The sequence below is a fragment of the Zosterops lateralis genome (assembly GCF_965231275.1).
Source record: "Zosterops lateralis genome assembly, chromosome: Z".
NCBI lineage: Eukaryota > Metazoa > Chordata > Aves > Passeriformes > Zosteropidae > Zosterops > Zosterops lateralis.
The window spans coordinates 13232103-13250042 of record NC_139800.1 but is presented as its reverse complement, the minus strand read 5'-3'; the positions used below and the strand labels follow the sequence as shown (position 1 = coordinate 13250042).

Genomic DNA, 17940 nt, shown 5'->3' with positions numbered 1-17940 from the left:
CAAGCAAACAACCAAAACCTCAGAGGTTGGCCAAGGCATTGGAAACAGTCCAAAGTCAGCTCTCCTGGAGTAGCAGATGCAGCCTGTTGGAAGCAGAGATGATGAAGGTCCACCCCCGCTTCTCTTTTTTTCAAATTATTAGAAATTTGCAATTAAAAGGCTGTCAGGCAAAGATTTTGGGAATAAGTATAGCAGTCCTTTACTAGAGATATTAAAATACAAATGTTACAGTACAAAATAATATGCACACAAACAAACAAGGAATCCCAGAAAACAAAACAAACAAACAAACAAAACCTCTGACAAAGGTTGGCCAAGGCATTGGAAACAGTCCAAAGTCAGCTCTCCTGGAGTGGCAGATGCAGCCTGTTGGAAGCAGAGATGATGGTCCTGTGGAGCCAGGGGTCCCGAAATGGTCCGGTCTTCCTTTGAGAGTCTCATGGCAAACACCGGAGTGCCTGGTGATACCTGTGGCTCCATTTTATCTAGCTGGAAATGGTTGCTCTTCTGCTTTCTAGTAGAACATCTCACAATAGGGTGATGAAATGTGCCATGCCATTGGTGAGCTTTGATGGTGCGTTAACAAAAGCTATTCCCATGGGGATAGTGAAAGACTGAGCAGAGATAAGAGATAATACCCTACCTGGTTTTTAACAGCTGGCTTGTTATCAGGGAAGGCAGCTACCCCCTCCCTTCTGGAGTTACAACAGATAAGAAAAAACAAAACCTTTGGCTAGCTCTTTGTTTTGGTCAAGTACCCTTAAGTATCCAATATTTCGTCTTCTTGGTAACTCATGGGAAAAAAATTCTTTAAAGTAAAAAAGGAGCAAGCCTAGTCCCCAACACTCTCCAACACACAACTAACTACATAAAATTAAATGCATGTTTTGGTACCACCCATCCATAAACTGCATCACAGAGCACTGGGAATGATTGCAGCCTCAAAATACTCTGCTTAGCTTCTTAGCTTAGCAGATTCCTAAATACCTTCACTGCCTTGATGTCTTCCAGCTGGTTTACTGTGACCACAGGCTCATTAGCTGACTCATATTCACTTCACCCTGATTTTTAGAGCCACTTAATTTGCTTTTACTCATTGGATATCAGATTGGAAGTCTTTACACATGGGGGCTTTTTGGGCACAGTGTCTCTACTAAAATGGTTCTGGTTATTGAGTGCTATCATAAAACAAATAAATACATATACAAATATGTCCCGGTTTAAATACTATAAATAAATAAATAATAATTTATTTATCGGAAAATGCACTGAAACTAAAGTGACAGTAGTCAATACTGTAGTGGTAGATAACTTCTCAAAATTCAGCAGATTAAAAATAACTGCTATGGTTATTAAGAGCTAAAGGTAGCACCAGTCAACAACGTAAAAATTTTCTTCAGGATTTTCTGGGGGGAAAGCAGTTACAAAAAAACCCATGTTTTTTTCTTAGTTAACAGTATCATACAGTAATAGCTCCAATGATTTGACTAATATTTTGATGACCCCAGATTTTCACTGATTGCATTTTATTATTTTCAAGTTTTGAAAAGGGAAATACCCGTGTTTTGTATAAGAAATACTCAACACATAATAAATTCTCTCTCGTCCCATTCCACTGGCACACCTGGACAGGAGCAGGCAGTAGAATGTACTTCAGCAGGTCTGACCCTTTAGTGTACTTCGTGGCACAAGATATAGGGTTGGAAGGCTGTGCAAATACAAGAGTGAAAAGCTGTCATTCTCATCATTCTTGGCACTTTTCCAGTTACATGTTCATTAACAGCCCTCAAGACACCTCAGCAAACATGAAAACGTAACAACCATCCAGGTGCCAGCCATCCATCCTCATAAGCCCTACATCAGTACAAGAGATTTCATGTAACTTTAAGATTAAAAGAATGCTCATTCACCCTTCTAGATAAAGCTTATACCAGCTGAAAGAGTCCTCCATGTCTAAAATCTTCCTAAATACAAATAATCTATGTACTGCCCCCTTTTGTGAGCATTAATTTTTCTAAATCCAAGGACTACTAATATAATACTGACTATTGTACCAGATACAAACCTAATAGCCTGTTAATGAATTAAATAGCATTAAATAGCACCAGAATTATAGGAATTAATTTCAACCCTTCAAAATGTTGACAAACATACCTTAAGAATTCTGTTTGACAATAGGAGCTTCATCATTTACTGCAGTAACAGTTACAAACACACTTTGGGGTAAACTTTGTTTCCACAACTCCATGTTGTTTACTATCACAGTAAAACTGTCCATCAGTTCTTCACTATAATAAATTAATAATAAATTAATTCTTCATAATAAATTAGTTCTTGTTCCACCTGAAAAGTATAACAAGCTGAAGAACTAAAGAGGCTAGAAGAAAATAAATGTCACATTGAAAAATAACCTACTCATGGCTCTCTATATTTATTGCATGAACGCTTTATGACTTCAAAAACTTTATTTATGCTACAGTATCAGATCTTTGTATCTCTATCTTTTTATCTCTATCTTTGCTCTATTCACAACAGTAAATTTTACTGCTCATCTGTCTGTTCCTGTAGTCAGAATATCTTGCCAATCTTGGCATTCTCCCTTCCTCCTGAAGGAAAAACAGAAATCCAACCCCACTATATTTAACAATGCTTCCTGGAATCTATAAACTGAACACAGTGCTAGTAGATGGTGACCTACAATACCATTTTGCTTATTGGAGCTAAATGACTGAAAATTAGCAAGTTGTCCATATAGCAGCTGCCTGTGAGCAAAGAAATTACTAAAAAATTTACTTTTTTTCCACTTTTCTACTTGCTCAATCTACATACCATTTTCTCTGGTCTTTTCAAAATGCCCCCATGGTCTCACATTTCCAGAGTATCTACAACTCTGCTTGAATGCGAGTGGCCCATCAGTCTACTGTGGCTATAGCACATTAATCTGTGTCAATAGTGTCATCAAGGAAGCGATATGGTTCACCACAACAAGGCAGCCTCCCTCCTCACTCCAAAGGACCAGCTAGAAACAGCAGAATGATCTTCAACTCAAGGCCACAATAAAGCTCAAACTCATGTATCTCACCACCTCCCACAAAATCCTACAGCTTTCAGCAATGTAAATAATTAATCAAGACTACATCCAAGAAGATCTAAAGAAGATCTAAGAAGATCTGTTTCCTGGTAAACGTGGCTAACTTTATTCCAGGAACACGAGAGTTTTCAACATACCCATGTTTTGGCTGCTCAGTTAAAATGAATTCACAGCTGAGTCCTGCAAAGTGTCTACTAAGAATTTTTAGATAGTCTTCCACCAGGGCTTTTGAACCCCCTTCAAATACTGTAAAGTTCTGTACTTCAAATGGAATCATTCTGGGGATGATGTCTACAGAGATCTCTATTCCATTCACTGTTCTGACACCATTGGTCACATCCAGAAAAAAATGGTCCTCAAGTTGGTCAGAAACTGTCTGCACATACCGAACTTTGCCCTCGTCAACATCTTGCTGCGTGAAGGTCAAAGCCGGCCTTTGGTCAGAACTGAGATAACTTTCTTCTGAAGAAAACTTCCAAATGTATCCCTGTACTGGAAGTTGTCTTACTGTGAACACAATCTCAGATGGAGAACTACTTTCATGAACAACCTTAAATTTAAGAACATATCTCAAAATTATTCACATGGAAGTGGGAAAAATTCTATAGTTCTCTTCTGAATTTTTCACTTTTAATTCTGGGATTGTCTATCTAACTAAACCACTAAACTGGCACTTCTTAGGTGGCTTACACAGTTCAAAAAACAGTATAATACTTTAAGCAGATACATATTAAATAAAGGTAGCATGGGAGCCATTTTGTAACCCCAAATATGTTTTGAAAGTTTTGAAAAGGAACGTACTGCATAATTAACTACTGGCCTCACAGCAACAGATCCCTGCCTGAAACAAGGAATTCAAGATTCCAGCAACATGCAGCTGGAGCCCTCTTGCGGCGGTTACTTGAAGGCTACACACAAAAATTGGGCAGGAAAGAATTAATCCAACAGCCTCACCTTTGTGAGTTGACTTGTTTTTTAAAATTTTGGATGTAATTCTCAATCTTAACTGGGATAGCTCCAAATTAAAACAAACAAAATCCTTTCTTCCTTAGCATTTCCCATGAGCTCAATTAAGAACATTACATGGAGTACAAACAGTTGTTAAACCTAAAACAAACACATACATGCAGAATTCCCAAATAATAATTTTCTTAAGCACTAATACATAACAAAGTCAAAGACTATGGGAAGTCTTTTTCTTTAACATAATCTCTTTTCCTTCCTAAAAAAAATCAAGCTTGCTAGTGTCAGTCTCGCCTGAAGCACCTAGAATATAATCATATTAGTGGTAATCAAAAGGAGTTGAAGAAGAGAACACACAACTAAAGACACTACAATGGCTAAAAAAAGAGAGGAAAACTTGCTACAAGATTGGAGGAATGGACAACATGGTTAACCTACTTGCAGTTTTCCTTTACTGATTTTAACTGGCTTTCCTTCTTCAACCAAGAGATTGTTTTTGTTCACAATTCTTGGTGGTTGCTGCTGACTTTCCAAATATACGCGAATCTGTAGTCCAGCATCCAGATGGACACCTCCTGCACGGATTGTAAAGTTAAATGTGTCTATAAGGTTGCTGCTGTCATCATGTCTGTAGGTCACATGCCCCTTTATCAGATCAAGCTGAGTAAAGGAATCCATTAATACATTATTCACATATATTCTTCCATATTTTGGGAAAGAAAGTATTTCATATGTAACCTCGTGATCATTTCTTATGTCTTGGTTTGTAATAGAACTTAGGTTAGCTGTTGAAATAGTTTCTTCTTTCCCTTTTTGAACCAACAATCCTGTATTATTTGCCAACCTAACATAAGGATCAGTGGCATTAATTTCCAGAAGCAAGGAAGTATAGTGCTTGCCATCTGTCACAAAAAGCACAAAACGCCCAAAATCTGCACCATGGTGTATAAACAGAACTTGCTTTTGATCCAGGTCCACTTGCTTGAATCGGTAGAGTCTATGCAAAGTATCATTTGTTAGCACCAAGTCCCCATTGGAAATACCACGTCTAATATACAGCAACTGTCCATCATCAAAATCAGAATCAGGATCATGATAGCAAAGATCTGCCAAAGTTAATAATCGCTGCCCGTTCCTCACTATGTCAAATATCTTATCAATTACACGTACTGGTTTCTCATCATTCTTCAGCTGGACAGAAATACAGAATCTAATTACTACTGACAAAGGTTCTACTTCTGGATCAAACTCTGTTCCCTTTCCTGACTCTCTGCTGAAAGCTCTGACAAGAAATTCATCAAACGTGGTCTCAGAATCATCATGCACATACATAAGGCACTTATCAGTTATATCTTTATTAGTGAAAGTTGTAAGATTGCCATTATTTTCAAGTGAACCAGAAAAATTAGTAAGTTTTAATTTCCCATGCTTAGGAAACTGTATTACTTCATATTCAAAAGTTTTATTATCTGGTGTTTGCACAAACAATTTTGTGCTTGTTATTAATTCTCCTTCCCCTTCAGTAACGTTAAGGCTATTGTTAGTCAAAATAATGTTTCTGAAATCTGATTTGATGCAGATTTCAAAGTCATAGGAATTTGAATCCAGATACTTTGTAGAAATTAAAAATCTAAATGAATCATAGTCTTCATGGTACTGGATTAATTCATACGCCACTTTTTGATCAGTAATATCTTTTTGGCTAAAGACTGAACCATTTTTCAAAGGCTGGTCATTAAGCAGTATCTGTCCATTCTTTGGTAGGGATAGAAGTTTGAAATGAATCTCATCCTCAGGTACTTCTAGATCTACAATCACAGCAAAAAGATTACCAGAATTCAAGTACTTCTTCTGTGATTTTTCAATTTCTAGAGGAGCATGTTTCAATAAACTGTACCTCAACCATTTCACTTCAATTGGAAATGTGTGCTCTTCACTGATTCTGTTTTCTGTGCTAACTTTGAACTTAAAATGGTCCGTAACATTTTCCAGCTGAATGTGTTTAAAAGTGCTATAGTATCTCACACAGCCGCGCTGAAGGGGAGAGTTGAGAAAAAGAGTTGACCTGCTCCCAAACCCGCTTGGAATTCTGTCTTTGGACCTGACCAAAGTGAGGGGGCTCTGTGATCTCATACCGTATCCGTACCTTCAGTTCCTGGGGGACTGTTTCAACTGCCAGATGCCTAGGTCTTATAAGAGCTGTAACACCTTGGAGGAGATTTATTCCTGAGTTGTTGACAACTCTGTAATCCAAAGAAACTGCCATGACACGTAACACAACAGCTTTGCTCATCTTCTCACCATCATTTGCCCTGAGAATAATCCTTGAGTTCTTGACGCCTGTGTGGACAAAGAAAATAGTGCCTTTGTTTAAATCCTCATTAGTAAAAGTAGTGATAGGTGTTCCACAATGCACTGAATTTTCTAAATATCCTGCACTCAGATTTCCAAGCACTGAAAGTCTGATATCCACAGAATCTGTATCGTTATCTTGAACTTTTATCAGGCGATTAGTCAAACGTTTCTTTGAATTCTCTAAGATACAAAGCAAGTTTAGCTTAGGAAGTTTGATCTCAGGTGCATCATTTACTGGAGTAACAGTAATGCTAAACATATGCTGTTCATTTCCTTCCAAATATGCAGACACAATCTTCTCACTACTGATAGAAATGGAGAAATCAAAATAATCATAAGTGTCCTCAGAGCCATCATGGACATATAGAATCTTCCCTTGCCACACATCCTGCATAGTAAATGTATTTACCTCCTGCAACGGTTGAATATTCAGTTTCAAGTGTCCATGAGAGGGTGGTTCCTTTATATCAAAAATAATTTGTGACTGACTAATTCCTAATTTCTGAAAGTCTAAATTAACTTTAATATGCTTAGATTCAAGTGAAGCCTGTCCACCCTCTAGCACAATCAAGTTACTCAGAACTAAAAGGTGGCTTTTGTCTTCCTTGCGCAGAGAAATTGGGCTTTCATGGGAAATGGCAAACATAGGAGCTGCTTTCACAGCAGGGTTCTTTACAGCCATCTCTAAAGAAAGATTTGTTTTAAAAGAACTCTGCATTTCACATCCAGCTGAAATGTCCTTAGTTACTAGAACATTCTTCAGTGATTTCTTTTCTGAATTGGCTTTCAGGTTCCTTAAGCAGCCTTTAAAGGATCTTCCTCTGGTGTACTTCCCAGATCTTGAGATTAACTTAATCACTTCTGATCGTATGTTGTCATCTACACCACCTACAAAGAAGGATTCCTTCAGAAGTGGCAACTTACTCTGGGGAGGTAATGACTTTTTCACAGTTTCTTCATCCAGTGTTAGCTGCAAATATCCTGCAGTAAATTTCAGTTTGATGTTGTGCCAATGACTATCATTGACTGACCTAGAAGAAGAAAGATGAGTTCTATTTTTATGTTTTCCAACATAAGCCTTAATTAAACCATTTTTCATTTCCATTGCAATGAAATCTCCTGCTTGCCCAGGGTGGTAAAGCAGCAAGCCAGATGCAGCTGAGGTCTGTAAAGTAAACTCAAAGATTCCTTCATCATCCACATTCCATGATGGGAAAGAAATATAAGACCTGGAACTGAAGAAATTAATGGGTACTTCTTCACCTGCAAAGAATTCATCACTGCAACCCCCTGAAACTTCATGGATGTTTTTGAAGCCAGGAGAAGGTCTCAGAGGCATGAGGATGTCTAACTGATTGAATGACACACCATCAATACATCCTCGGAAACCAGGTAGGGCTCCAGCAATGTAGGGAACATCAAGTTTACCAGTACCACCAATGTAGAATCCATAATCAATGTTTAATTCATAAAGAATTCCAGGCATTTTTGTACTAGTTCTATCATTTTTATCAATTACCAATGTGACATTATCTTGTTCATGATGTAGTTCAACCAGATGGAAAGCCGAATCATTCAGCTGAGATCTTCGCTGGGAATGCAGAACTCGTTCTCCCGCACCAAAGTTAATTCTCGCCTGCAAGAGACAGAATTTTAACTATTAAAATCCAAAGTGATATTTTTCGCAATCATACATTAATATACAGTTAATACATTAATTTTCATATATTTTAATAGCAAGCATATAATTTACGAAATATATGCAAAAAAATAAAATCCTACTAAAATTCTGTGTAGGTTTACTTGCCATCACAAATGTTTGCATTTGAAGCAGGAATGGACTCCTCTGCAGTTCTGCTAGAACTACAGTTCTTAAGAGCCCAACTGAAAGTGATCTTTCAAAATCTTACCTTGCAGAAAAACAATTCCTCAGATTCTCAAGCGCTTTCTGTAATGCTAACACTAACATCATCAAATTTGAAATTCTGCCTTTACTGAATCTCATGCTCTGAGCACAATTGTCGGGATTTTTCTCCGTGGATGGCAGGGACAAGGAACTCTGCACACCTGAGATGTTCTAGAAACACGTGGCTTTATTATTACAAGGGTCGAGGGTAAAAAGGGCCTGCTCCCAGCCACCAGCCTGGACTGGAGCAAAGCCCTAATGAGAGAATGGGGAGAGAGAGAGAGATAGAAGAGAGCTATGGGGTAAAAACGGGGTAGGAGCAGGGGAGAAAGCAGGAGCAAGGGAGGTGAGAGAGAGAAGAGGAGATGAGTGGACAAGAGCGGGGAGGGGAGGACAAGGCAAGAGTGGGGAAGAGTGGACAAGACAAGAGAGCGATCCTCTTGTGACAATACAATATATCCTTTTCTCTGTTGAATATTCTAATTCACATTGACCAACCGGCGTGAGATACAAAACCTACAAACTTTGCATGCAGCCTATAAGAACAACTGCATTACCATTTCATTTTACTCTCTATAGACTTCTTTCTTATGCATTTGTTCCTGGATGTCTTTTACCAAGGTGGAAAGGCAACATTCTTGTCCCTTTGTCAGCTTAATCACCGTCTTCCTGCCTGCCACGCACACATCTCAAAACTGGCTTTCATTCCTATTTCACTCAGGTTTTGTATCTGCAGTATTTTTTATCATGCAGTCATATTCATAAGTCCTTCCTGTCCGGTCTTCCCCAACACACAATGATCTTGATTTTAAGATCTAGAGATCTCAAAGGCTCTAGAGATATAACTGTAAGAAATAAAAGTCATAACTTGAAATTATCAATTATATTAAGTGACTCATTCATTTCTTTAAACAGAAACTTGTTTAGACAACAGCCATAAGGAAAAACTCTGAGCAGTACAGGCTACACATATTTTTTGGCTACAGCTACAAAGCATACTTGTACATATCCTGAGTGTAGCTCCAGTAAACAATAATCAGTCTTCCCAGCTGCAAGAAAAAGCAGTCCCTGTGGCTTGCTTGTTCGAAACTGCAGCTGTAAGGATGTCTGAGGGGATGCTTCTGCCTTGATCAGCTCCACAAAGCTATCGCCATAAAATGATACTGAAAGAAATAAAGGAAAATAAATAGGAAGTTGAATCACACACACACACAAAAAAAATTCTTATTTATACCTGAATATACGTGAACAATTTATATTATTTGCTATATACTTATTCACATACACATGAAAATAAATCTCAGATATCAAGTTCACCAGTCCAAACCACTTACTAAGAGCCCAATGGCCACATCAGCACAGACAAAGGGCAAATACAGTCCAGTTTTCTTATCTCCAGGAGTGATGATTGGGAATGGTAAGAACCATGCAATTATACTGAATAAATTCTTTCAAATACTCCTTCATTTTTGTTTGTTTGTTTCCTGAGTTTGTCACACCCAGTCTATTTTATAGCTGCCATAGAAATCCTCTCTGATGTATTCCTCTAGTTTCTCTCTGGAAACATTTTCATCTACAACATGCTCTTATATCTCCATCAGAGACAATCTATGCCATCTCTGCAGAGAGGACCCACAAGTCTCCTGCCATCTGTGCCATTTTCAGATATTTTCATCCCCCTGTTCCAGGCACAACTGCCCTCTTGTTTCCTGTATGCAACCCCTAACCAGCCCTGCCATCCTGTTGGCCAGTCACTCAGATCTGTACAAGTCTCCTTCATTGTCTCCTCTCCCCTTCTCTGCTCTGAGGAACAGTAAAACCAGCCAGAGTTGTCATTTGACTACTCAGTGCATCCCCATTATTACTATTGTGAACAGCAAATATCCTAAGACCAAATCCTCCAAAATTCTGCTAGTAACTTCCCTCTGACACATAAAAAAATCACATCAATCATCTACCACTCTTCCTATTTAATCCATTACTTAATTTACAAAGCTCTGCACTCCCAAGAATGCTAAAAAGCCTTTGGCAGCAAACTTCATAAAAAGTTTCAAAAAACTCTACATCTTAGACACCTTGCCACCCCCACCAAGAAAACTCCACAGGGTTTGTAAAGAACTCTTTAAAAAAATTTTATAGACTCCTCCAAAACTGATCTTTCTCACTTGTGCATCTTTTATCTTTGTTACAGTCCCTATAAATTTGAGTTATGGATGTCAGGCATACAGTTCTCTGGAAATTCTTGCTTTAAATATTGGCATAAAATATGCCACCATCCGGGCTTCAGGTATCAGGGAGTTTAAGCATGAAATCAGATATTACCCTTAGCAAACAAGTTATTTTATTCGCCAAATTTTTTTAGGTCAACCCCTCTCCTCCCCTACCACTACCCTAAAAAAGGAATTTCAGTTTGAGAATCTTCCCAATTAGTAGTAAATGCCATGTAGTTTAGCTTTTCTGCAGTAGCCATGCCCTTTCTGAGCGTTTCTTTTATACTAGCAATTTAATCAACTGGCTACCCAGACCCTCTGCAGGGCTTTTGCTCTTGATTTAGGATTTAGGAGGAGGATTTAGGAAAAGCTTTGATTCCTTCAAGCTGATCCTTGACCTTTTGTGTTTCCCAGACATGTCTATTTTCAAATTCCATCTGCCAAAGTTTATGATGCTTTCAGCTGTATTTGGATACAGCTTGCAAGAACATTACCAGTTAAATATTTATTTTGAAGTTTTTAGCTTCATTCTGAAATAATTTTCTCATTTTAAAATCAAACATTACTACAGAGGACTTTAGAGGTTTAAATGTTCCAGTTCCTGCATTAGCTCTCCTCTTGCTTAATTTAATACACTCTGACAACTCTTATAGTGTGGCTCTGAACTGGATTCTGTGCAGAGTACGAAATCAAAGACCTCATTTAGCAGTTCACTCATGAAATAACAATTAATAATAGTATCTAAAAATCTGCTATAGGATATACAAAAATTTTAGGTAGTTTTCCCAAGAACAAGATTTCAACAAATCCCACAGCCAACAACCATGTAATATCAAGTTATATTAAGTACCCAGAGAAACACAGGAAAGATTTTACATTAGATATAAGAAATACACATATTTTTTCTGAAGAAAAAGTCACCACTGTGCCTAGAAAAATTGATCCCAAGCGGAAAAGAAAGGAATTCTTCCCCAGCAGTTTGCTTCTAGTTCAAAAGAAGCTTTCAAAAAATAGCTCAAATACACCTTACAGGTTTTACATTAAATTTATACACTGAGAGGACCTATGCCCTTTGTTGTACATAAAAATGTTATTCTGTGGGGTAAATAAAGAAACTCCTCCACTTTAAAGCAAGTATTGGAATAACATAACTACAGACAAACCCCCAGTATAAGCAAGGATTATTAAAAAGACAGGAAATAGGTTAAATAATTATAATTTTTTATATTACGGTAAATTCATACATTGGATTTTGGGGGAAGAAATTAAGCAGAGACATTATGGATTACTCAGTGCAATTTAGAATAACTAGAACAAAGCCATAAAGTCAGTACTTTGCAAAGTACCACTGGGCAACAGTTTCATATTTATACTATATATGAATTATCTGGAAAGAAAAAAGAAACCTAAGTTAACATTCTGCCTTCCATAAAACTCTTCAGAGTCAGAATCTCACTGAAAGTGGGGCAGGTAGACACTGATCCAACAGTAAAAAAGATTCTGGACCACCTACAGTGCCTTGGCATGATTTATTTTACAGCTAGACAGAACTGTATTTTTAATATTCTTTTTTTTTTTTTTTTGGACACATTACTTGCTGCATCACAGATAAGATCAAATTCAACTGTTGATATTGAAAAACATCCCCACTACCACAGAATACGTAATATGGTTTGCTTACAAATCTTATGCTCTCCAAAACATGGTGCTTGTATTTCAAAACCAGGAGGTGGGTCAATGAAGCTTTGCTACAATGACAAATAGCAAAAGTAATGCAGCAGAATGAGAGGGGTGAAAAAACCTCCAAATAATCAAAATAGGACACTTCATAATGAAAAAATGCTCCTCCATTTTTGTCAGCTTATCGGTACCAAATAATACCTACAGCACATACGAGACACAGGAAAAATGGAACTGGAAAAGGAAGCTGCTGGATTCATTGGGAATGCCATTTAAGGCTAAATCTAACAATTATTCCAAAGGGAATTACCAGGGTTGATTCACATTTCCTCAGTGTAAAATTTAGTGAGATTTTGAGGGTAAATCAAACACTACCAGAGTGTGTAAGCCTCTTATACTCACCTAAAATGTACACCATGTTGCATCTACAAATGCTTTATACACCAGAAACAATGTTTAAAGTTCCCTTCCAAATCAAAGCATTCTACGACTTCCAGATAAAAATATAGTCCTGTAAATTAAAACACTGAACATGAAATGTATGCTGCTGATGTTATTTTCTGGTTCCATCACAGAAACCCACTGAAAACTGAAGAGTTGAGAAAGCTACTTAAAACCTAATTTCAGGGCAGTATAAGAAGCTCACAGGTTTTTTTTCCTTCCCAGCCTTCAACTGTTTTCTTCCCCTTTGCTAGAATACCCCTGGGTGAGGTTATAGCTGTAACAGCATCTAGAGTAAATGAAGAGAGACAGATCTTAACAAGCTCTCCTGGTGGTGATGTCAGTCCACATGGTCTAGCGTATCTCAGCTTGAAGGCAGCTCAACTACAGGTGGGTGCACCTAGAAGCAGCAGGTTTGTGCCCCTACCAGGTCTGGAAATGTGCAGTCTGGCCTTGCCTTGCACTGCCTGCAACGCCAGGGACAGAGAACACTAACAGCAAGACACAAAGCAATGGTTGCCCTAACACCACTAGCAGTAAAATCCAAAAAACTCTTTGTCATGTCATTTAAGACAATGCTGCTATTACTAGAGATTGCCACTTCAGTGGCACTCAGATATTCTGACATCCCTGATACGTCTGAGACATCTCTATGAGGAATAAAAAAATTCATCCACTCTGGCTGCAGTTTTGTTTTTCACTCACAAAACTGATGAACACATCACTTAGAGCTCCATGCACTGAAGTTCTTTCATGGAAAGAAAAGACTGGTGTATTTCATTTATAGTATCTGAATTTAATCCTTTCGTTAATCTCTTCATTAACTTCTGAAGTAAAAGCTATTTTTTAAGGTTACAATTAAATAGGAGTTCATTTCTAAGCAGTCTTCTCAGCTAGTGCAACAGATACCACACAACCCCAAGAGACGGACAATTCTACATTTCTAAAGGACGTTATAGCAATTGGTTTACAGCACATGGGATTGCAGTGAGGGGGAGAAGGTGGGTGAAGGTGGATGAAAAACCACACTTCTTCAACTGCATGCTGATCCAACAGTTCTCAAAATATACTTAAACAGTAAACTTTATTACCAGCCTTTTAAACTCAAATTGCAATGTACTTCAAGTTACATCTCAAGAAAAAACAGAACTTGCAGCTCAAGTTTTTGGCTGTTTCAATGGTTTTGACGACTGCCCAAGACCTGCACTCTGAAGGGCATCACTGCTGGCGAGGTGACTGCCACGTCTTGAAAAGCCAGGACAAGGCAGCTGAAGCTGTATGCTAAACCCAGACAGACACCTGCAGCTGCTGGCTGACAACTTATCGAGACTACTAGTTCACATGCATGCAAGAGCAAGGGAAGGAATTGCAGGGAATATTCTTGTTTATGCCTCAGCACTTCTCCTCATGACACCCTACGGTTACTATAAGAGGTGGAGGGAAAAAGTTTACATCTACGTTGCTCGCAAAGCATCCAGTTGTTATTGGGAAGCTATGCCAAGTGTCGGCATCTCTGCAATAGGAGGCGAAGCAGACACGTGGCGGACAGCCCGGCCTTCACTCTAAGGCAAGAGAACAGCCCGCTTTCATAAAACGCCCGCTGTCCCACCACCTGCGCGACCGCCCGCCCCCGGCCGAGGGGCTGCGGCTGCCCGGCCGAGCCTGGGGCCCCTGCCGGGGCACTCCCCGCCGGGCCGCGGCTTCCGCGGGAACCCCGGCCACAAGTCGCTCCAGCGCCCCGAGCAGCCCCTTCCCCCGCGGGCGCAAGTGCCTTCCTGCCCCTCCGCGGCCCTACCTGCGAGAGCGGCCCGGCCGCAGGCCAGCAGCGCCAGCAGCAGCGCCGGCCGCACCATGGCGGGCTCCCCCAGCCCGGGCGGCGGTGGGGCCAGGCTCGGCTCTGGGGGGCAGAGGGGCGAGCCAGCCCCTCGGGCCGCGCCTCTCTCCCTCCCTCCCTCCCGCTGTCCCGGGACAGCTTCCGCCCGCCTCTCTCCTTTTCTCCTTTCCTTCTTTCCTGCCTTTCCCCTTTCCCCTTTCCTGTTTCGCGCCTTCCCGCCTTCCCGCCCTCCTCACGGCGCGGCCCCTGCGCCGCCCCGCCCCCTCTCCGGGGCTCCGGCCTATGGCGGTTCTTCTCCACCGCCCTCACGGGGCGGGTTATCGTGTGTTTGGCCACGCGTGGGTTACAGCTGTTGTCCTTCACCCCCTGCACACCCCCTGTCTCCGTGTCCTGCCTGTCGCAGTGGGAGCTGCTCTGAGGTACCCGAACCTCCCCCTCCGCTGGCTGGAGCGGCTCCGTCCCTCAGAGTGTGTGCGTGCTGTTCCTAAAGAAACACAACACGCTGCTTTAGGGAAGAAACGTGTTACAAGTAGAGCAAACAATAGTTTCAGAAACTGAGATGATCACAGAATCAATTAGACTGGAAAAGACCTCTAAAACTGAGTTCAAAACTGAACTGGTGTTTGGCCAAACACCACAATTTCAACTCTACCATTGAGTGCCACATCCACCCTGTACTTAAATAGCTTCAGAGAAGGTGACTCCACCGTCTCCCTGGGCACCCCATTCCTCTGTCTAATCACCCTTTCTGTGAAGAAATTCCTCCTGATATCCACCCTGAACATCCCCTGGCACAGCTTAAGATCATGTCCTCTCACCCTCTGTCCTGGGAGAAGAGGCTGACCCACACCTGGCTACAACATCCTCCAAGCTAGTTACACTGATAAGGTCTCATTATAACAACTACAGGTCCTAAATTAGAAAAAATGTGCAGTTCGCACCTCCTGGCTGGTGTCTTGTGCTTAAAATGACAAAGCATCAGCCTAGAAAATGTTTTGAAAGAGCATGTTTGAGCCAGTTATTTGTAAGCCTTTACTACACTGAATTCAAATTCAAATATGCAGACATGCCTTGAGTTACATAAATCATCCATGCAAGGAAGAACCTTGCAGTCATAAAATTGTCTGCGATTTTATCAGTTGTCAGGGTGCATTGCAATGTGTCTCAACAGGTCAGTTATTTTTTTAATAACACATAGGACTGGAATCTGACCTGAAATCTGACACTAAGCAAGCAGAGTAAGTAATTCAGATACCAAAACTGAAAAAAAAAAAACCAAAAACCTAAGAAAAATTGTTATGGCATGAATATCTTTTCTGGGTCAGCTGTCTGGTTGTTCTCTTCCTTTGAGGCTTGCAGTCATCATTTAGTCTAGATTTTCCTTAGAAATTTTTGGCAGGCTTTGCTATCTTTACATTTTTTAGAATAATGTATGTGACAGCAGGAGGAATCTGTGCCCAGGTGGAAATCATGGGGAGACATCTTCCCCTAAATATCACTTAAAAACTTTATTAAAGATCGCAAAGACAGAGGCCTAATGAACTTCATTCATTTCACACTGGCACTCAAAGAAGATTCATGAAAACCTGGAGAAGGTATTGCAAAAAGGCATCTATTAAAGATGTGAACAAGAAGGTCAAAAAGAGGATTTAATGTGGAATAACAATTTATAGCATGACTGATACTGGAAATGCATATCTCCAGATGTGCATGCACAAACCCCTGCAGCAGAGGAGCCTGGGGAAAAGTTTTGCCTTTGCATTATTCATGAGTTACACGTGTCTCACTTAACATATCCCTACCCTGTGCTGAGAAGATTGCAGGGAAAGCCCTTGGATTACACCTCAGAAGGGACAGCATCACTTGCACTGTGGGCCTTGAGAAGTAGTGATCAAAAAATACTGCAGCAGGGTGCTCAAATGAGGGGCACAAGGCAGGTGAAGTAGTATCTCATACACGAGAGAGGTTTTGGGGCTAAATGCACAGACAGTGAGATAAGGAGTATGAGGGCCCTGTCACAGGGTGTCACAGGCACACCTGGTGAGGCACATGCAGGAGGACACTGTGCTGGCAGAGGGCAGGTCAGTGCTGGACCAGATCACCACTGGAGGTCTGAGTTCAGAAAAGGGAAAAGAAATAAGTAATGTTGCTAGAGGTATCACACTGGATGCTGAGCTACAAAAATTACGGGAAAAAATACAAGCCATATTTTTTTAAATACCTTGTGATTCATGGTAGAGGATGAAATTTGGGAGTATGATGAAATTATTTTAGGTAATCTATTTCATGTTATAGCTACCAGTACAGTCACAAAAAATGGAAAGAATCACTGAACTAATATTTTCTTTAAACAATTTTTTTTTTTGTATGCTCATTTCAAAATTGCCTTTTGTCCAAAGAAAGGCAATTGACTCTGAGGCCAGAGAAGGGACTGACAGAGCTGAAATTGTTCAGCCCAGAGAAGAGGAGGTTCAGGAGGTTCATGATTCTATCCGTGTCTATGAACAGGTGATGGGAGCATGTGAAAAAGAAAGAGTAGGACTTGTTACAGGTATCCTGGGAAAGGACAAGCACAATTAGTCCCAAACCGAAATAAAGGAAATTGCATGTAAATCAAAAAAATCTTCCTCTTGGGATAAAGCAGTAGAACAGGTTGCTCTGGCAGGGTCTCTATCTTTGTTCATACTCAAAGCTTGAGAGGGCACAGCCCTGAGCAACCAGCTGGCAATAGCCCTACTTTGAAGAAAGAGTTTGGTCTGGACAGGCTCCAGAGGTACCGTCCCGCCTCAACTGTTCTGTGGTGCTGTGTCTCAGAAATCTTCATGGGCATTTAAAACAAATGTTGAGACTTCTGAAAAGAGAAGGACTACATCTAGAGAAATGCCTACATGGCTATAGCTTTAAGGCACATTTTTCTTAAGTCATTCAGATTTTCCAACCATGAGTCCTACTTGCTTTTAGTGGAACATAGGTTTCTAAAGAAATGTGTTAAACGTTTGGATAAATACTATTCCTGTTAAATCATACTTCATGATTTGTTAAGCACTATCAAGCTACTTCCTTTTTTATTTCTGCGTTTCCCATATGTCTGTGATTTGGGAGGTTCTAGACTTTTTCCTTCCTTTTTATAATCTTATATTTTTCAAGGATTTTTCAAGGATGTATTTTTTGAGGATTTATTATGTCTTAAAATCACAGCAGGGTTTTAAAATTCCAGTTAGATTTAAAAATCCTACAAAAAATTCCAGTCATGGAATGGGTCCTGTATGCCAGCTGCATATCCAGTAGCTTATCTCAGTGCCGAATTGTTCTGTGCAAATGTGAAAAATCATGCAACTAGTTGACACATTTTTTTCCTAATAATCATGGAGATCTCTGTGTTTGCATCTGACAGCCTATCAGTATACCAGTTTCTTTTTATTTTATTTGGTTCCACTGAGAAGACAGGATTTTCATGTGG

General features: G+C 40.0%; 1 protein-coding gene across 1 annotated transcript in view; it reads right to left on the bottom strand.

Moving 5' to 3' along the window:
- Positions 1–12640, bottom strand: part of LOC310923020 (chondroitin sulfate proteoglycan 4-like) — a gene marked incomplete at its 3' end in the record, with an annotated part of 33737 nt that extends 21097 nt beyond the window's left edge. Inside the window, 8 exon segments of the mRNA XM_083884073.1 lie at positions 2155–2170; positions 2172–2313; positions 2316–2343; positions 3171–3641; positions 4493–6094; positions 6096–8045; positions 9315–9478; positions 12608–12640. Coding sequence (XP_083740199.1) covers positions 2155–2170; positions 2172–2313; positions 2316–2343; positions 3171–3641; positions 4493–6094; positions 6096–8045; positions 9315–9478; positions 12608–12623 — 4389 coding nt within the window. The 5' untranslated portion in view covers positions 12624–12640.
- Between the last annotated feature and the right edge of the window lie 5300 nt (positions 12641–17940).